The sequence below is a fragment of the Crocuta crocuta genome, unplaced genomic scaffold (assembly GCF_008692635.1).
Source record: "Crocuta crocuta isolate KB4526 unplaced genomic scaffold, BGI_CrCroc_1.0 scaffold255, whole genome shotgun sequence".
Classification (NCBI taxonomy): Eukaryota; Metazoa; Chordata; class Mammalia; order Carnivora; family Hyaenidae; genus Crocuta; species Crocuta crocuta.
The window spans coordinates 1814328-1836313 of NW_027530670.1; the positions used below are offsets into that span (position 1 = coordinate 1814328).

Here is a 21986-nt window from a genome sequence, read left to right on the forward strand (position 1 = left end):
GGCTTTAATTTAAGTGGAAACCTGCCAGCAATTCCTGCTTTCCATTGTATCATTGTTCTCTCTTTTGGAAAATCTCACAAATCCATTTAGAGCTCCGATTTTGTATTTTTTATAAACCAGGGCAATCACACTTTTTAGCTAAGTGGCTGAGCTCTTGGAAAAAGAACAGAGAAAGTGAGGATTTATTATAAAGTAAACAAAATCAAAAACACTCAAACTAAGCACCTTCTTCTTTCACTGAATAACCATCCTTTACTTCGAAATGCCCGGGTCATTATGGACAAATATAGTCTGTGTCTCTTCATTGTTCATGCCTGGACTAAGGTAGGTATTCCACTAGGCTTTTTCAAACTTGTCTTCAAACAGTTGGCATTTGGCCATGTCCTTTTTGTTTCTCTTTCTACTTCCAATTTTTAGTCTAATTTGGGTACTTGTGTCTTCGAGGATAGAAATGTTCTCTTGTGTATATCTCATGCTTTACAGGCTGAGTACATCTAGGTAATATTTTATGTTTTTAGTAACCCTCTAAATTCCCTACAGTGGGGGTGCCTGGGTGGCTTAGTAGGTTAAGCATTCGACTCTTGACTTTGGCTCAGGTCATGATCTTGTGGTTCATGAGTTTGAGCCCCACATCGAGCTCTGTGCTGGTGGCGCAGAGCCTGCTTGGGATTCTCTATCTCTCCTTCTCTCTCTGCCCCTCCCCTATGCTCTCTCTCTCTTTTTCTCAAAATAAATGAATAAACTTAAAAAGAAAAAAGATCCACTGAACAATTAAAAAAATAAATAAATAAGTTCCCTACAGTGGGCTCTTTTTTTTTTAATGTTTATTTATTTATTTTGAGGGAGTGAGAGAGCACAAGAGCATGAGCAAGGGAGGGGCAGAGAGAGAGAAAGACAAAATTCCAAGCAGCCTCCACACTTTCAGCCCAGAACCCAACACTGAGCTTGAATTCACAAACTGTGAGATCATGACCTGAGCTGAATCAAGAGTCTGACACTTAACTGACTGAGCCACCCAGATACCCCTACAGTGGGTTCTTAATCTATTCTATCAGAGATCCCAAGACTTTAGCTCCTGCAGTACCATTTACTCATCTTCAAATGAGATGCTTGGCAGACCATTGTCTGTTATAGGAGTATGCCTTTTAACATTATGTCCTTAGTGATTTCAGATAAGTAGTACAATACTTTTATTATTTATTAAGCTCAGAAAACAATTGGGAAATGAATATCAGTAATTAAAATGGACTTCCCTCTAACCATGGAAGGAAGGACCAAAAATTCTGGATGTGATAGAAGTATATTTGCATTACAGAATTCTTGCTTCATAAAGGAGAAACTTCTTAGTTGTTAAATTACTCATTGAACAAACAGCCTTGAATGTACTTGTTTAATGAAAGTGGAAGCTTTTTCTGATTGTTTTCTCTTGTGATTAGTTTTGTTGACTGAAAACATGTCCTTTACAGTGTCACAGGAGATGGTACATGTAGCAGATATTTTAGTCTAGAAAGTAGAAATTCAAGGTTGCTTAGAAACTTTGCAAAGTTATTTTGATCAATGAAATGTATTCATGTGACAGTTCTTCAAAGACAAGAAATGTTTGAATTTAAATAACACTGAAATTAAACAGTTGAACTATGGTATGTTGATATATTTCTACGGGAGTCAGGAGGATAGTTGAGGAGGATAAAGATTTTCTTTTCTTGACAAATTAAACCTTAGCTCTGTGAGCCCATGTGAATCATGTGCAGATTTGGTGGTGCTTCCACAACTTTGGCACACGTTTGTAGTCCAATATTGAAGCATTGCAATCTGGCATGCACTTAAAATATAATGAATGGTTAAAAACACAATTCCTGTATGTAGGCTGCCTGCATTCAAATCCTGGCTTCACCCTTTACAAGCTTTATGACCTTGAGCAAATCTACGCCTCTGTTTCCTCATCAATTAAGTAGAAATAATGGTAGTATCAACCAAGGATTAAATCGAATAATGCACCTAATACTCTTGACATGGTAAGCACTCATTAATGTTAGCTTTTATTATTTTATTGTTGTATCACTAAAGAACTTGCATAGAATATTACTAAAATTGCCCATCTTTTCTTGTCAGCCTCAAGTCTCTTTTGGGTATAGGTATTTGAATAAACTAATGAACAAACCAAGAAATATCATTTTTGAAGATGATAAGGTGATACTTCCGATCTCATTTGCCCTCTGAGTTTTGTGAGGTCCCTAGGTCCCTACTGTGATAGATTAGATTATTTTTCCCAATTATTTAATCCCTCTCTGTAAGGGGTTTGCATATTCACATCTTTTGCCATGTGACATTGCAATTCTCCCCACTAGAGTAGATAAAGGATATTTTCTCATCCTGCTAATGTTGGTTTTAACTATATGACTTACTTGGGTTGATGGAATGTTAAGAGGTATGCTGTAAGTAGAGACCTTAAAAGGGTTTGCATGATTTGCTTGCTCTCTTATATTTCTGCTACCTGCCATGGGAAGAACATTCCTGCAGGGAGCCACAGTTCCTGGAATTATGAAGATTTGCAGAGCAGACCTGACCCCAATACAAAGCCTGAAGTCTAGTTGAGTCTAGCATGGCCAGCCCCTACAGCTAACTGAGAGAAAAGTGTTAATTGTTGTAGGATACTGAGACTTTTATAGTCGTTTGTTAGGTAGTTATACAGAAAAGAGTTAACATAGCAGACTTAAGCTGCTATCTTTGAAAAGGACTGCTTGCAAGGTTGGGCCTTGGCTGGCTTCTGGGAACTTGGATTTAGTTGCTACCATTAAACTGATAAGAATGATTCATTCTGGGATGCCTGGGTGACTCAGTCAGTTAAGTATCCAACTTCAGCTCAGGCTGTGATCTCATGGTTTGGGGGTTCGAGCCCCACATCTGGTTTGTGCTGATGTTGAGGAGCCTGCTTTGGATTCTCTGTCTTCCTCTCTCCCTGCCCCTACCCCACTCACACTCTTTCTCTCTGTCTCTCAAAAATAACGTTAAAAAAAAAAAAGAATGGCTCATTCTACTTAAACTGTTTGTACAAACAATATGGTTTATGCTGGAGCTTGCTTTCCTCCTGGGAGTCTGGGATTTTGGTAGATGCGAGGCAGAAACTGACCACTTCCCAATAAAAATCCAGGGTGCCATCTCTAAGACCTTCCCTGGTTGGCAACATTTGATATGTCTTGTCACAGCTCATTGCTGGAGTAATTATGTGCATTCTATGTGACTCCTGAGTGAAGGCTCTTAGAAGCTTGAGCTTGGTTTTTACTGGACTTCACCTCAAGTGCCTTTTACCTTTGCTAATTGTGCTTTGTAATAAATTGTGGCATGAGTACAACTATATGCTAAGTCTTGTGAGTCCTCCTAGTGAATCATGGAACCTAGGGTGATTTGGGCGACCTCCCAAACACAATAGCTTAACTGCAGCAATAGATGACTAATACAGGTGCAAATAACTGTGCTAACATGAATCTTGACATTTTGTTCTTTGATCCAATGCTATTTACAATGCCAAGTGCCAATTTGGATTCATAGGCTTCCATAAACAACAAGGCTTTTGTCTCAGCTACTCCCATTAGAACCTTCTCTGTAAGGCTTAGGTTTGATCACAAGCTTAGCCAGATTTCCACAGCCGAAGGAATGTATTATTGAGCCCTTTCAAATCATTTCCATCCTGTCCCAACCCTGGCTTTTGCTCAGCAGTTCTGTAGCTGTTAGGATGCCATTGGGTTGGATTTTAACAAATATTGCTCTAACTAAAAATATATTGTGGGGGTGCCTGGGTGGCTCAGTTGGTTAAACATCCAACTTCAGCTCAGGTCATGATCTCAAGCCCCATGTCGGGCTCTGTGCTGACAACTCAGAGCCTGGAGCCTGCTTCAGATCCTGTGTCTCCCTCTGTTTCTGTCCTTTCTCTGCTCATGCTCTGCCTCTCTCTGTCTCAAAAATAAATAAACATTTTTTTTAATTTAAAAATTCAGCTGAGAGGAGATGCAACATGGAAGAGAAGTAGGGGGACCCAAAGTTCCCTCGTCCCTCAAACACAGCAGTTTCAGTTCCAAGAGTCTGGACTGCAGAGTGACAGAGACATCTCCAGGGGTGCACAGGGACAATGAACAAATCAAAGCGCATCTGGTGGAAGGTCCGAAACATCACTATGAGTAGGGAGATAAAGCAACCAGAGTCACAAAAACAGATAGAAAATAACACACTCTGAAAAAAACACCTCCTGAAGGACCAGGCCCTGGACAGTGTATGACTCCTCTTTAATAGAGTAGTGCTCATAGGTACAGGACACAAAACAAGCTTTTAAAACATATAAGGGATAGAAAACTTGCCAAAATGATGAAATGGAAGAATTCTCTTCAAAAGAAATTCCAGGAAGAAATGACAGCTAAAGAATTGATCAAAACAGATATAAACAGCATATCTGATCAAGAATTTAGAATAGTTATAACCTGGCTTTAAAAATTTTTTTTAATTCAAAATGCATTAATTTGGATCCATTCATCTCTTAACCTGCCTTTAGGCTAATATTGTCACATGTATTATAGGTACATAATTACAAACCCCACAAAACATGTTTTAATTTTGCTTTAAATAATCATATATATTTCCAGGAAATTTTGTCTTTTATATATACCCAGGTATTTACCACTTCTGTTATTCTTTCTTTTCTGAAAATCCAATTTTCTATCTGGTATCATTTCCCTGTGGCATGATTCAGTCTCTGTTTCTCTGTTAAACCTACCTGGTGAATATTTAATTTTAGATATTAAATTCTAAAATTTCCATTTGATTCTTTTTTGTTTTTTCTTCAGAGACCTTCTTTAGTCCTCAAAGAATATTTTCCTTTACATTACTGGTAATTGTTATAGTAACTGCTTTAAAATCCTTGTCTGCTAATTTCAACATCTGGATCACCTCAGGGTCTGTCTCTATTGATTATTATTTCTGTTGAGGAGTTTTGGACTGTAATCTAGACATTGGAAGTGTTATATTGTGCTGATTCTGGACTTAACTATGTTCCTCCAAAAAGTGTTGATGTTCTGTTTAGTTGGTGGGATGCAAGTTGCAAGTTTTCTCTTAGTCGGCAGTTCAAACCTTAGGTCAGTTCATTTCTCTTTAGCTGGGAAGAATTTAGGATGCCCCTTCTCTGGCTCTCTCCTTTAAGGGATTCCCTCATTACTTTCTTATGTCTGTGGTTGCTTTGAATTCTGTCCTGTAATACTTCAGACTAGAGAGAGAAAATTGTGAAAGTGTTCAGGGTTAGGAGAGTGGTTGTGGGGAATACGGTGCCATGAAAGGAGCAACATTTGATGTATCAACAGAAATCATGGAAGCGAGAAGACAATGGAGTGATGTAATTAAAGTGCTCAGTAGAAACAGGAATAAAACTTAAAAAACTGCCAATTTGGAATCCTATATCTAGTGATAACTTTCTTCAAAAATAAAGATAAAATAAAAAATGTTTTCAAGTATGAGAAAGATGAAAGAATTTGTTACCGGCATATCTTACCATAAGAAATGCTCAAAAAAAATTCTCAAGATAAAATAATCCCAGATAGAAATATTGATTGCAAAAAGGCATGAGCGGCATCAGCAAGAAGTGAGTAAACATAAAATAATATTGACTATTTCAAACAATAGCAATAATAATGAATCTAAACTTTCATTTCAATAAGCTAGAAAAAGAACAACAAATTAAGCACCCTCCCTTCAAGAGGATATTGTAAATGACTTAGTGCCAACAAATTGGAAAATTTGTATGAAATGGTCAGACTTATTTAAAAAACATCAAAGTAGATTTACAAAACAGAAAAATCTGAATTGTCCTATATTTACTTTAAAAATTGAATATGTAATTAAGAAGCTGCCAGTAAAGAAAATTCCTATCTCAAGTGATTTCACTGGTTAATTCTTCCGAATATTTACAGAAGAAGAGAAAGCTTGTTACACAAACTCTTGAGAATATTCTCCAGCTCATTTATAAAGCAAGTATAACTTAAATACCAAAATATGACAGGGATATTATAAGAAGATAATTGTTAGCCAATATCTCTCACAAATATAGACATAAAAATCCCAAACTAATATTAGCAAACTGAATCCTGAAATATATAAAAAAGGTAATACATCATGATCAAGTATACAGTATATTCCTGGGATTCCTTTGGATTAACATCCAAAAATCAACCAATATAATTCGTCATAATCTCTGACAAAGCAGGAAAGAAGAGTATCCAATGGAATAAAGCCAGTCTCTTTAGCAAATGGTGCTATGAGAATTTGACAGCAACATGCAGAAGAATGAAACTGGACCACTTTCTTACAACCATACACAAAAATAAACTCAAAATGGATAAAAGACCTAAAAGTGAGACAGGAAACCATCAAAATCCTAGCAGAGAAAATAAGCAAAAACCTCTTTGACCTCAGCCACAGCAATTTCTTACTCGACATGTCTCCAAAGGCAAGGGAAACAAAAGTAAAATGAACTATTGGGACCTCATCAAGATAAAAAGCTTCTGCACTGCAAAGGAAACAATCCAGAAAACTAAAGGCAACCAATGGAATGGGAGAAGATATTTGCAGATGATGTCAGATAAGGGGTTAGTATCCAAAATCTATAAAGAACTTACTAAACTCAACCTGAAAACCAAATAATCCAGTGAACAAATGGGAAGCAGATATGAATAGACACTTCCAAAGAAGACATCCAGATGGCCAACAGACACATGAAATGATGCTCAACGTCACTCATCAGGGAAATACAAATCAAAGCCACATTGAGATGTCACTTCACACTGGTCAAGGTGGTTAAAATTAACAACTCAGGAAACAACAGATGTTGGCAAGGATGTGGAGAAACAGGAACCCTCTTGTGCTGTTGGTGGGAATGCAAACTGGTGCGGCCACTCTGGAAAACAGTGTGGAGTTTCCTCAAAACATTCATAATAAAATTACCCTACAACCCAGCAATAGCACTACTAGGAATTTACCCATAGGATACAGGAGTGCTGATTCATAGGGGCACATGTATCCCAACGTTTATAGCAGCTCTATCAACAATAGCCAAATTATGAAAAGAAACCAATATCCATCAACTGATGAGTGAATAAAGAAGATGTGGTTTATATATACAATGGAATGCTACATGGCAGTGAGAAAGAATGGAATCTTACCATTTGCAACAATGTGGATGGAACTTGAGGGTATTATGATAAGTGAAATAAGTCAGAGAAAGACAGATATATGTTTTCATTCATATGTGGAATTTGAGAAACTTAACAGAAGACCATGGAGGAGGGGAAGGGGAAAAATAGTTTTAAGCAGAGGGAGAGGGAAACCATAAGAGACTCTTAAATACAGAGAACAAACTGAGGGTTATTGGTGGGGGCAGGGGAGATGGGGAAATGGGTGATGGACATTGAGGAGGGCACTTGTTGGGATGAGCACTGGGTTTTGTATATAAGCGATGAATTATGGGAATCTACTCCTGAAGCCAAGGGCACACTATATACACTGTGTGTTAGCTAACTTGACAATAATTTATATTAAAAACAAGTAGGTAAAGGAGAAAAGCCATATGATTATCTCAATAATTTGGAAAAAAAGCAGTTGATGAAATTCAACACTTATACATGAGAAATACCATCAGTAGACTAGGAAAAGATGGGAATTTCTTTTACATATTAAGGAATTTTTATATTTAAAAAAACCCTCTATAGCTAATATCATTCTTAATGGTGACATATTGAATACTTTCCAACTGAAGGTAGGAGAAAGGCAAAGAGACCCTTTCTATTTCTCTTTAATATTGTACTAGAGATCTGAGCCATTGCAACAGCACACATAAAAGAAAATTATATACGTTGGAAAAGAAGAATAAAACTGTCTCTATTTTGACTATGTACCAAAAAAATCCTATGTACCAAAAAGTGAATTAAATAGTTTTCAGGATGCAAAATCTATATACAAAATAGTCTTTTTATATACTAGCAATGAATAATTAGAAAACAAAATCTTAAAATATCATAAAACATAAAATACTTAGTCATAACTCTAAGAATATATGTGCAAAATATTTATGCTAAATCCCACAACACAGTGAAATTGAAGACAATGGAAATATTTGGAGAGAAATACTATGTTTATGGATTACTTTGATACTGTTAAGATGTCAATTCTCGCTAAAGTGATTTATAACTTGAAAACAATTCCAATTAAAATCTAGGGCTTTGCTTTTTTGTTAGAAATTGACAAGATGATTGTAAAATTTGTTCAGAAATACGTAAGACGTAGAATAGCCAAAATAACCCAAAAGAACAAAGTTGGAGAACTTATGTGACTGATTTCAACACTTACTATATAGCTATAGTAGTCAATCCAATGTGTACTGCTGTAAGAATAGACAAATACATCAAGGAAACAAAATAGAGTCTTAGAGTCTAAAAATAGGTCCACCCTTAGGTAGTCCATTGATTTTTGACAAAGATTTCAAAGTAGGGGAAAAGATAGGTTTGGTTGGTTCGGGTTTTTTTGTTTTTGTTTTTGTTTTTTCCAGTAAATAGTACTGAGCTAATATGATAACTATATAGGAGAAAATGAACTGTGACTCCCAGCTCATACTATACACAAAAATTAGTTTGAAATGGGTAAATCTAAAAGCTAAACTGTAACGCTCCTAAGAGAAAACATAGGAGAATATCTTCCAAACTGAGAGTAGTCAAAGATTTCTTAGAACACCAGGAAGCATTTTTAAAAGTCAGATCAAATGGACTTCTTCAAAGTAAACGCATTTACTCATCTAAAGCTTATTAAGAAAAGGAATAGGCAAGCCACAGACAGGGAGGAAATATTTGCAATAAATATATCTAACAAAGGACTTGTATCCAAAATATTGAGACAGTTCTTAAAACTCAATAATAATAAGGCAACTCAATTTTTAAAATATGCATAAGATTTGAACAGACATTTCAGATAGGAAAATACATTAATAGTCAATAAGAATATGAAAAAATGTGCAACATCACTAGTTATTAGGAAAATGCAAGTGATAACAGGAAAAGCCACAACATATATCACTATATCCTTTCTAGAATGGCCAAAATCTAAAAAGACCAGTCCATTTAGCAAATATTGGAGAAGTTGGAATTTTCCTACATTGCTTTGTGGAGTGTAAAATGATAGTGTTTTTGGAATACAGTTGGGCAGTTACTTATAAAGTTAAGCATTTACTTACCAGTTAACCAGAAATCCCAAATATAAGTTCAAAAAAGGATTTGTAGAATATATTTATAGCAGTTTTATGTATAAAGAGCCCCAAACTGGAAACATCCCAAATATCCATTAATAGAAGAATGGATAAACAAATTGTGGTATATCCATATAATATGGAATACTACTTGGTAATAAAAAGGAATGAATCACTAATACATGGATGAATCTCAAAAACATGGGTTGCAATGCCATGAGAATCAATAAAAATTTCTTAAATCTCAGTAAAATTTTTGATTAAAAAACATGTTAAGGAAAAGGGGTCAGACACAAAAGAGTTATTACTGTATGTTGTTTCATTTATATGAAGTTTTAGAAAAGTAACTATGTTGAAATATATCAGAACACCTATAGCTTCAGGATGGGAGAGAGTTGAGTGGGATGTGGCCCTAGGGCAATTTGTGGGGAATTGTTCTATTTCTTGAGTGAGTGTTGATTATACCGGTCTATACATTGTCAAAACTCATCAGTCTGTACATTGAGACTTGTACATTCTACTGTATGTAAATTATAATTCAACTAAAAAAGAAATGAGAAATTTATATCTCCCTAATTTGCAAGTTAGATTTTATTTTCATTAACTCCATACAAGGCCCAGCTATTTATGTAGGTAGCCTTATAAAAGAAATCTATATATTTGGAAGTTAATTACTCTTCTTCCCTTTGGTTTTTCTTTCCCTTCCTTCTTCCTTCTGAAAACCCCAGGAATGTGAGAGAAAGTGGGTGACCATTGTGAGCAAACTGGAGCTGAAAACTTGTATCAGAATGTTCTGTCACTTGGACCTTGTGCAGGCCTATAATTTGAATGTGTGACTCTAGAAATGGTTGCTATGGCGATAAACCACTTTACTTAAATAGCATGTATTTTACTCAAAATTCAGAGAAATGGTAACAGTTTCTAGTAATCATGTACTGGTATTAACTTGCAGAATATGCCTAGAGCTTACAGGTTTTGCATCCATTATCACCAGATGAGTTCATCAGGTTAAAGTTATGCCAGTGAATAATGAAATATGTATATTTAGCCCCAGTTTTCTTGTTACATATCTCCCCTTGCACACATGGAGCCCCTTTCCAAGATTAATAATATGAGCTGAAGAAATGAGGGCAAGGGTGCTGAATTACTAAAAGATGAAACTGGAGGGAACCTTGTAAGGTCATCTTTTCTATCATTCCGCCTCCAGTAGGACTGACTATTCTTCAGCCATCCCAAGTGGTTAAGAGCCTGTCAAAGATGAGGAACATCTTTTTTTTTTTGCTCGGGGCCACCCCTGGTGTAACCATCCTGATTACAGCACTCAGAGACACTGTCTAGCTCCACAGAGCTGAGATCTTCTCCCTTCTGCATTCTACAGATTGTGATTATATATGTCCTCTATTCTTTATATTTTTAGGCTAAAGAGCTCTCTCTTGTAAGGAAATCTCCATCCATTAATCATATTAGTGACCTGTCTATAAACCTTCCCTGGTTCCTTTATCTCTGTTCAAGCTGATTTGCAGTGTTTCAGGTATGAATTCTTCATGATTTTATGTAAGGATAAGGATTTTTTTTTCTTTGTTTCTAAAATGCTTTCTGATGATAGCCAGGTTTTCTTGATCACTGTGCAATGGTATTTTACCTCAGTATCTTGAGAGAACAATCTACAATGATTTGTAGATCCTTTTTGGACTGATAATGATGGCCAGCAATCTCATAATGATCATTTAAACTTTCCCCCTAAAACTGAATATTGAATTTCTCTCTCATCTTTCTCCCCCTCTGTACAATCATATGGGAGCTCCATCACCTTCTATTTGCCTTTTATGACCTGGAAAATCTTAGTAATTCCTATAGCCTTGGTAATTTCACTTTTCATTTCTCTGTCATGTTATTCACAAAACTCTAAAATTGCATCAGTGACAGCATAGATCCCTGAGGAATCCCCTCAACTGTAAGAGAAGAAAAAGAGAAACTTAAAATTTAGATAACCTATAACCTACAAAGGAAATCCCTGAAACATTAAGATTTGTTTACATTCCTAGAGAAAAACCTGGAAGCTGGAATTTGCCTTGGCCATTTGTGTTCAAGGAGATGAGCGGCTTGGCTCTTGGTGAAGAAAGCTACAGTTCAGTCTGAAGGACACCATGAGGGCCAGCCAGCATCCATGTCTTGTTAGCATCAAGGCACAGTTTCATATATCAGAGGTGATGTTTAAGAGGGGAGATTCAAAAGGCTTCAGGAAAGGCTTCTTACAATTCTCATTTGTAAACAATGGCATCCTAACCTCAATGCAACTGCAAATTAGCAGAGAAATGGTAAAGTGTACACATGTGTGCGCACACACAGACACACGTTTTACAAGGTGCACACATATACACAGAAGTTTCTAGGTTTTTGCAATAAACATCTACATAAAGGTGAGTAGATTTGCACTCATCATACCAAGGAGTAAAGGAACAAATACTGAGATTTGTTTCAGTGCAACCAGTTTTAGGCCAACTTGGAGTTGAAAATATGGTTGACTATATTAGTTTTAACATGTATTAAATACCAAATTGAAAAGGAAATAAGAAAACAGGCACTCATAGGTTGCCAGGAAGAATATAAGTTGGTACAACAGCATTGGAAAGCAATATGGCAATAGCTTCCAAAATTACAAATCCATAGATGTTTTGACCCAGGAGTCCCACTTCTAAAATATATATCCTATAGATATAGTTACACATGTACAAAATGGCACAAGTACAAGAGTATTCACAACAGCATTATTTGTACAAGGAAAAGATTGGAAACAACCTGAAAGTCCATTGCTAAGGGACTGGCTAAATAAATTGTAGTACATTCAAACAAGAGAATACTGCAGACCCAAAAAGAAGAATGAGAACTCTTTTTACATATGGACATGGAAGGATCCTCAAAATAATCGTTAGTTGAAAAACAAAAACAAAGTGTGAAAGAATGCTTAAAGTGAGCTACCAGTTGGATAAAAACAGGGAGAAGAAAGCATGTCAATATGTGGATTAGACTGAACCATTCCCATTATGAAATTGCCATTATTAGGTTATTTTGACCTGCAGAAATGACTACCAATTCAATTTGGTTCCACTTAATATTTGTTTGAAGATGCATGAACTCTCTCTGGAAACACACCCTATAAATTGATAATATTGGTTGTCCTTGATGTGGGGCAGATCAGAGTCAACTAGGGGGCAGGGAGAAGATTTTTAACACTGTGAATATTAAATCATGGGGTGTACCACCTATTTAAAAATATATATCACTAAAATTATATATAAATAAATTAAATAATGAGATGTCGCTGAGGAATATGTTCTCTTCTTGCTCTAAAATGAAACAGAAATACCATGTTTCTGCACTAAAGCAAGCAAACATTCTGGTTTAGTTTTCTCTTTCCTTCCCCTTTGCCAGAAAATTCTGAGGATAATCTTTAGATATCTTATCCAAGAAGAAAATACCAGAGCCTTTAGTGAGTTTGGGGAAAAGAAAAAAATCATCTACATCACTAACCCTGCCCACAGAGACCATCTCTGAGTATTTCTTTCTGGTGACTGCAACTTCTGAGTCTACTTTAAAGACTCAAGTCCATTAACAAATGGAACCATGAAGAAGACTGGAAGTGTTGAGCCGGATATGAATATAAATGCATTAAAAAGAAAATGGTTGAGTCTGTGTTCCTATTCTATAGAACAGTAGTTGTAGAGGACATGTTGAAAGATATTTCCTCAACTACTTGGATGATCACCCAAAAGTTGGAAAGTCAAAAGAGAGAAGGTTACACTTAGGTTCACCTTCTAATAGGATTTGTAGGTCAAGTGAATTAAACTTTCATTAATTGAAATTTCCAAGATAGATTTCCTATATTAAGAATCAGTGCTGTTCTACTGCTCTCCAGCCAGATACTGGAACATCATGTGGGTTTACCCTCACCCTATTGCTGAACATGGGAGTTTTCAGTGAGAGGATGCAACCGGTATCAGTGAATGCTGATGCATATTCGGTATTTTCTATTTTGTGAAAGAATACACGGGAAAACAACCTAGAAATTTTCTTGGGCAAAAAAAAAAAAAATCTATGGAGAACAGGACTTTTTTACATTTCCAAATTTATACAAATTAATTTTTCAATGTACAAAATTAGCAGCTCAAGAATTAGCTTTAAACAGGAAGTCCTACATGAGTGATGATCTGAAGAGGCGCGTATTTAAGGATGTCTGCAATAAGCAAATGTCAGGTAAATTTTCTTTCTTTTTTTTTAATTTTTTTTTTTTATTTATTTCTAGGAGAGAGAGAGACAGACAGACACAGCGTGAGCAGGGGAGGGTCAGAGAGAGAGGGAGATACAGAATCTGAAACAGGCTCCAGGCTCTGAGCTAGCTGTCAGCACAGAGCCGGACGCGGGGCTCGAACCCACGAACCGCGAGATCATGACCTAAGTGAAAGTCGGACGCTTAACCGACTAAGCCACCCAGGCGCCCCATCTCTTTCTTTAAATATAGCTACCAAAAATCGTAAATGATCCAAAGTTCTGCTGCAGCCCTGGGAGGTCACCTATTCATTGAACAAATATATATTAAGTGCCTGCTACTGGATATAAAACATGCCCGCTCATCACACGAGCCTGAGTGATCAAAGAGACACCAGGTTTATTTGTATTGTGTTACATGTAATCTTTTCAGATTCTTTGAAAATTGTTAACCTGATTATTAATTCAGATGTAGAGTAACTTTGCGTTCACCAGAGTGTTAAACTTACGAGCTCTTCCAGACCATTTTGTGTCTATGAGGCCTGCTGTATCTATTCTCCCATGTCTCATCCCCCACCTTGTGTGTGTCCCCTTCTCCTAATACGTTCTCTGCTCTTTTAGAGCTCTGTGCTCAGCTTCATTTCATGAGGAGTGATCACTTTTTTTTTTTTTGGTTAAGTTTATTTATTTTCAGAGAGAGAGCACGCGCGTGCACGCAAGCAAGTGGGGGAGGGGCAGAGAGAGAAAGAGAATTCCAAGCAGGCTGTGCACGTGGGGGCGGAGCCTAATGCAGGCTCCACATGCGGTTCAAACTCAAGAACAGCAAGATCATGACCTGGACCAAAATCAGAAGCTTAACTGACTGAGTCACCCAAGCGCCCAAAGAAGTGATTACTTGTAAAATGGGTCCAAGGTCAAAATGGACTCTGCTTCCCTTGTAATAGCAGAATCGGAGACTGTTTCCTTGACAGTAGGGTGAGGTGACCTGAGAAAACACAATTGCCTATTGAGACCCCTTCTATTTCTTTTGTACCTTGAAGTTCTTTCATGGCCTCTATCTCGGTGCGTTCTCATAATAAACCTATGTAGTAAATATGCATATACATTTTCCCCATTTACCCATGAGGCATCGAGACTCCAAGAGGTCCGTGGACCCGCCCAAGTGGTGTGACAGGGGTCAGAAGCCAGTCTCCGGAGGGACCACAGAGAGCGGCGAGAGTGTGAGGAGTGGGTCATATGCGGCATTTGTCCCCAGGTCAGGAAGCGTAGCCATGCTATGCTGTGCCTGTCAGGGCTGTGCCATACACATGGCAGGGCTGGCCTGGAAATCTGTAAAGATGAAATGAGTGCAGTTATGTCCTGGCCAGCTTCCCTATGCGAATGTTGCCAGATATTTACTTTCATTTTGCGTTTATTTTCAATTTTCAGAGGATCTGAAATTGTACCTGTAGTTCGTGCTACACCAAACCCTAAATAATTCTGTTTTCCTGAAGGTGCTAAAGGAACTAACTTTGGCATTTAATAACAGCCCTACAATGGGATTAGTTTCTCTCTCCCCTCTGGAGAGTGCTGTACCTTGCAAATCCTGGGCAACTTTGTGGTCCCTGGCTTCTTTGAAATGGTATATATTGCTTCGTGTCTGAAAAGTAATCCAGGCCTTTCCCTTTATTTCCAGTCCACCGCTTATGCAAAAGAATTTCTTGCCACCAGTAAGAAGGAAAACGTGGACAACTTGGACACGAAGTATGCAAGTTCCACATACAGCAGAGACTTTCCAGCCAGACTCAGGGGAGAACCAGAGAAATCCCCCATGACATCAAGCCAAGGACCAACAATCAAATACATTGCTAAATCCAATGCTGTGCCTAAAACCAAAAAGAAACTCTAAGGTTCCCTTCACAGGTGAATAGTACAAACACGGAGCTGCTCTTTTGAGCGCTAACGTGAGGAGACGGGAGGGGGAAAGGACAGGACTGTGTCAAGAGCTTTTGGCCTTTTAGCCCCACTGAGCCCTGCCAAGTGTTTGCACCAGTTTAACCTCAGAGCTAGGGATCCTCAAGGCAGCCTGGTGTTAAAGGACAGCCACCAACAGGCTTGATGGCAGGCTGTGGTTGCAGTCAACTCGAGGTTTAAGAGTTGTTTAGAGGAGCACATGCCCTCAAAGCAAGGCGGTGGGCATACTTGCTCAGTTTTACTTCAAATTCTTGTATTTAGGCACAATTATTTGTAGGAGAGGATGAGAGCCAAATATGGTGATGGAGGTCCCAAATAATTATGTGCACTTCGCACTAGGAGATTTTTTTAGGAAATTACTAATAAACTTGCCGTAGGCATAACAGCAGAAGTGCTTCAGCCATTCACATGTGTTCTTGTGATTTTAGGTTGCTATAGATTATTTAAGACAACTTATTTTAGATGTAGAAGAATAGGAGATTTTGTAACTGCTTGCTATTAAGTTGCTGCTAAATTCCCAATATATTGATTGAATCAATAAAAGACAGATGTTACCCATGCACGTTAATTTTTATGTTAACGAGAGGTGGATATAATCAGGTCCTCTAAGCCCTTATGCAAATTAAGAATTTGGCCTGCTTCTCCAAAGGTAGGCACATATCTTTGGTGAAGGTCACGAGGTGGATACAGGGGAAAATACATCATTACTCTTGGCGTCATAAGGATCTCCTTTCCACCAGGGAAATCCTTTTGCCTTTTGAGGTCAAACTGGGTGAATAGATGCTCTGCTTGGCCTTCCAAACAAATTCTAAGGAAACAATCTGCATTTGCTTTTACCTGTGTAAAGTAATACTCTAGTATTCATTCCACCTCCCCCCATGGGACTGCATTAGACTTCCAAAATGACCCGCCCCTGGCCTGCTGAGCATATACTTAGTTGCATATAAATCCACTGAGTGGCTAATGGTAATAGAAGGACTTCTTGTGATTAATTTGGAAGACACTGTCGTACTTCTAAGTGGGTCAGAGGTAGCACCAACATGCGCCGTCCCTGGCTGAGCAGCTCTTTCAGGATCTTCTTAGTACCTACAGTGTGCTTCCCCTGGGGGAATCTGCTGGCTAAAGTGTACCTGGTTTACATCGTCTAGACTTTACTTTAAAACTGGAGTTGGTGTAGCTTCTTCAAGGTCTCTCTCCCTTCAGGAGCCTGCAAACCATCTCCTGAGCTTTCAGCCTCCTCTCGGGGTTTAGTGAGCCAGTCTTTGAGGAGTATGTCCTGTTTATCTGCTCAGAAGCCTGGCCTCATTAGCTAAGTGGAGATTTCTCCTCCCCGGTGGTGCTCCCAAAGGCAGAGGTAATAGCGGGCCGCTGGCCTCCTTGCAGAAAAGCCGGCTGACACAGTGGCTTTGATTCTGTCCATCCCCTGAGGCTGAAAATGGAGTATCTAAAACGCTCTTACTTGCACAGTGATGCAGTCTTTTGTATCACGTATTGGATAATTCAGATGTTAAATTTAATATTATCCAAATTTCTGTCCACATTGCTCTTTGGTCTTAAGTTAGTGATTCCGCTCAGTGAGCTTGACCAAAGGTCCAGAACTAAGCAGTCAGTGAAAGGTGAAGTCATTTAATAACTTTTATTGTGTTGGCACCTTTGCCCTCCCCAGCGCCAGGCCGGGCTGACTATCCTTCCCACTGCAAACTCATTCTATCAGCCTTTATCTGTCTAGGCTTTCATTTTATTTATGTAGAATCATTTTGATAGAAGCTGAGCCCACTCTTTCTAAGGGGAATTTTCACATTATTTGTATTTGTTATTTATTTGTGTGAAACTGCTAGGCCAGGCCAGGTCTGAGCTCTTTTCTCCCAATGACTGTACCTCTTTATTTACTATCTGGGACTATATGGCCTTGCTCCCTTCATTGGCTTTCATGGCTCTGAAAAAAGTAGCTGTTCTGTGTTAGGATGGTTTTCGGGGACCAAGAGGCCAACTCCAAGGCACTGGTAACCATCACTCTGACACCTTGTACGCACCGCGTGGAAGGCTGGGCTTTGCAGGACCCAGAGGGACACCAGGACTGTGCAGAGCAGGTGTTACTGCCCAGACACGCACATGCTGATCGCACTCCAACTTGAATAACAGACAAGGCAAGGCAGGAGATAAAACTGATAAATGCAGGCTTGGGGCTGAGGAGAGGTTCAGCTGAGGAGAACAGAAGATGCTATCAGAAAAGAGCTTAAATCAGAGGAGAAGGGGAGATGGGTTGAAGGGAAGGAGGCAGAAGTATAAAGACTAAAAGAAGACTGGATGACAACACACGGTTCTGCCAAACTTGGACCAGGAGTCAGAGGAGGGAAGCGCGCAGAGTCCTGGCTCCCGCTCCGTCTGAGGTAAGCTCTCCCCTCCCTGGCCGGTACCCGGGCACACCCGGATGTAGACTCAGGCTGCAGAATGCAGACCAGGGAAACAGAGGCTGAGAGAGGCTGTGATGTGGGCCACAGAACACCCCTTACCCTCTGAGAGTAGGAATGTTCTGTGGTGTTGGGAGGGGAAAGAAGAAGAAAGGAAGAAAAAAAACCCACCAAAACATTTTGTGCTTATCACTGAAATGCTTTGTTTAAATAATTCTATTTGACTCCAAAATGTAAGTTCCAGGTTAGACACATCAAAAGCAGCCAGTCTTGAAAATGAAGCTTTTTAAATTCCAGCCCTGCTGTTGGACTAGAGAGAATAAAGGCTTTGTTCAAACATGCATTCCCAGCAGTCAGCAGAGCTCTGAAATTGGCCACGGAGGTTGTGTCCTATCGTGGTTGCACTTGGCTGGAGACCAAGAAGCTGTGGCCTCTGGGAAACAACCCCGGGCTGGCTGATTTCCATGTGCCCCTCCAGAGCCGCTCTGCCCTGCTCTGCCCTGTCCACTCTGAGGGGCTGGTCTTTAGGGCTCGCGTTAACAGTCTCTCTGGGCCTCTGGATATGTTGGGCTTCTGTCGGTGGGAAGCACCAACAGGACATCGGAGGCTGAGAGAGGCGAGGGCCAGTCATCGATCCCGCCATGGCCTTCCATGCTGGGCTGCTGGGGAGTCACGGTATTCTCATTCTGCAGGCCCCGGCACCTGCTGGCAGCCCCTCCAGGCCAGGACCAGGGGCTATCACCCTGGGTACGGTGTCTTTCTTTGTGGGTTTCCCTAGCTCTCTCAGTACCTTTATAAATAGTCTCTTTGTTGAACTCTCGACTACCCCATTTGAGTGTACCATTTGCCTCTTCCTGGGACCCAGAGTGATCCAGACCCTTTCTTGTCAGCTCTGCATTGTTCTTTGACCTGGGACAGTTTTGTCTGTGGTTGCTGACCTCCTACCGAAAAGCAGTAAAGTGAAGAGCAAAAAGCCTAAATGAATCCTTCCTGAAGCAAACTGGTGCACCTGGGTGGTCACCAGCTAGGGCTGAGGGAGGCGATGGCAGAGGAGATGTCCCGGGGTTGGACCTAGCGAGAGCACAACACATCTAGCATTACGCAACCGAATCTGAAATTGTCTAGATCTTGAAGGTTCATGTTTAAGTCTTACATTCCAGTCGTGGCTTTCGGAGCATAAAGAACTTGTGGTTCGCCTGGGTGGCTCAGACGGTTAAGTGTCTGTCTCTTGGTTTCGGCTCAGACCATGATCTCCCTGTTGGCGAGTTCAAGCCCTGCCTTGGGCTCTGTACTGGCATGTGGAGCCTGCTTGGGATTCTCTCTCTCCCTTTCTCTCTCTGCCCCTCCCCAACTCAAGTTCTCTCTCTCAAAATAAATAAGTAAACTTAGAAAAAAAAAAAAAAGGAAAACATTCTCTAAGAAGCAAGCAAGCAAGCAACACTTGTAACAGCTAAGGGGACCTCTGGCCTGGGACACTGTCTCCCAGCTGGACTGGAGGGCTTGGCAGAGACTTCCACTGGGAGCCTGTGGTGGCCAGGAAGCACAGGCAACCTGCAGACAAGCCTTCTCCCCGGGGCCATGTGTTTCATCTCTGCAAGCACTAACATCACTTTACAAAGCATTTTCAAGTAACATGTTCCCTCTTCAAAGGCCTCACATAGTTCAGCTTTACTCTTCAGGACCCTGTATTTTTCTGAGTGAGCTGGCTTAGAATTGGTTTTGATTTCTGTGCACTGCATTGTTATCACTTAATTCCCATTGGTGAGCCAATTTTCTTTGCTTTTGTTCTTCAAAAGAAGGCCACGTTCAGTGTCTTGCATTTTTGTGGCTTCCTTCCTCAGTTGCTGGTATAATCAGCTCCACTCAGTTCCCTGGGTGTCAGATTTTCTCATTTCCCTAAATTATCTGGAGCGGCCCCCTCAGCAGAGTGGTAGGGATTTCTCCTTCCGGCCCAGTGGCCTCACCTCAAGCAGCAGGGCATGCGTGTCGGTGGAAAAGACAGAGGGGAAAACAGGGCCACTGCAGTGTCTCTGCCAGCTAGCTCAGCGACAACCCTCTCTGTTGCCTGGTGCCATCCCAGACATCTAAGGTCTCACTCAGGCCCCATAATGGCCCCTCGAGAGGCCATAATGGCCCCTCGAGAGGCCATAATGGCCTACAACCCTGTGAACCTTCTCTAGGGTTCTCTTGGACTCCTGCTCAGATGACATGTTTTTTGGGGCCTTTGTTCTAGTTTATCTGGGTCTTTTCCCAAAATGAACCCTGCTTCCACATGTGGCCTGTGCCCCCTAGGCCTCTGGGCCCTGGTCCCTAAAACTGGGGCCTGTCGTGTTTACATTTGCAAGAATTTGTGGACAGTCTGGCTTGAGTTTACTAGCAAAGCCCTTAATGATGATGCAACCCTGAAGCACATCTATTTTCCTATCGATGTCCTTGTGGCAGACTCTCAGTGACCACAAAAGAGGCCTTTCCCAGTGTGATAGCAACGGGGAGTGACAGAACGTGCCTGGTTTGGATCTGAGGCATGGGGCCCTAAGATCACCCAGGAAGACAAACTCGTTTTCCTTTGGTGTCTGTCTCTCTAACTACCACTGAGATGTGGAGAGGGGCGAAGGCACAAACTGAGTCACAGGCCTGTCGTGGACCTGCCAAATAGGACAAGTGTGAGATACCCTCTGTGTTTCGTAGCCTCCCCTGCCACAGGGACACATTAACATCTCTGCCTACATAAATGGCTCCAAGCCCTCCTCCAATGTTACTAGCAGGAATCTGAGTCTTTGTCAGAGGATTCCCTCCCCAGACCTCTCTAGAATTTCCAGGGGTAGTCACACGTATCCTTGTGGCTCTTTGCCAGCTCAGATAGGGCACTTGAAACCAAAGCGTCACTTCTCATGTCCCTGCCTCTCACTTTTATCTCCAGACCTCCTGCTTCCCCAGCTTCTGCATAGCTCCTGGGGTGCCATGTGTCCAGAGCAATGATGGCTGACCCCAAATTCCAGGTTCCACCCAGATGTGACAGAGCAGCCCAGGCCTTGGGTCCTGGCATGCCCCTTATTGCTGGGTGTCCCTCATCCATCCCCCAATGTGGACTCAGCTTTGTGCTGTGGGTGGATGTAGGTGGTAAGGGGGTGCTGGGGTACATGTGATGTAGGATGTGGGGTGGGGGTGGGTGGGTTCCTGGGAAACAGTGTCATGTGCCCTGGAGGAAATGCAGAGGGACTCGGATGGGAGGGCCCCTGGGTATCTCTCGTGCCTTCCCTGGCCCTGCCTGCAGGTCTCGGGCTGCCTCAGGTAATCCTGACACACAACAGGTCTGCTTCCTATATGGGCCCCCAAGCAAGTAATGGGATTTGTAGGCAATTTTCAAATGTCAAGGAACATAATGGAAAGAGCATATGAGCCTGTGATGAATGGCTCTGGCCACACTCATACCTAAAGTTTTTGGTTGACAAAATCTTTCAAAACACAGAGCCTGTGGAAGAAAATTTAAAAGGCATCTTTAGGAGTGCAAAGGGTAGGCTGTCGTCCAACCCCTCACTGCACAGCAAGTCTCAGCAAGTAGGATTTTCTGGCCTGCTTGGTGCCCACAGGACCAGAAGCCAGGAGATGGATGCTGAGTGGTCTCTCGGGATCCTGCGCCCAGGATGTCCCCTGTGGGGTGAACCTTCTGGATCCCACATGGGGGTGAGGCAGGCACCGCTCCATGACCTCGTCACCCATGGCGTCAGCAGCCTTCCACCCAGTAGCTGTCCCACTGCCCTTCTCTCTGGGGTTGCAACAAGCACCTAACCCTAAGCCAGGGTGGGGGCAAAGGTCAGGCAGGAGACCCTCAGTTGCCCGGATGTCTGAGAATACCCTTCATTCATCATGTGGGGTCCCCATCAGTGCCTCTTGGGGATAAGAGATATTGAGATGTATTTTAATTGAACAGTATTTAAGGGATTTGTTTAGGGCCAATGTGAAGCATGAGGAGTCTGCATTGCTCCCACACAGGCAATGGAAAGAACCCCATCAACCCAAGACTGTGGGTGTATTTATTGGTCATTCTTGGTTAACAAGGGTACAATCTCTAGCTTCTTGTTTTT

General features: G+C 40.7%; 1 protein-coding gene across 2 annotated transcripts in view; it reads left to right on the plus strand.

Annotated features, from left to right (window-relative positions):
• The window catches only part of STK33 (serine/threonine kinase 33), a 164681-nt gene extending 148633 nt beyond the window's left edge, over window positions 1-16048 (plus strand). For both annotated transcript variants that reach the window (XM_077769176.1, XM_077769177.1), the window contains one exon: window positions 15213-16048. In XM_077769176.1, the coding sequence (XP_077625302.1) occupies window positions 15213-15425 (213 nt within the window). In that variant the 3' untranslated portion in view covers window positions 15426-16048. The remainder of the gene's footprint in view (window positions 1-15212) is intronic.
• The last annotated feature ends 5938 nt before the right edge of the window (window positions 16049-21986 follow it).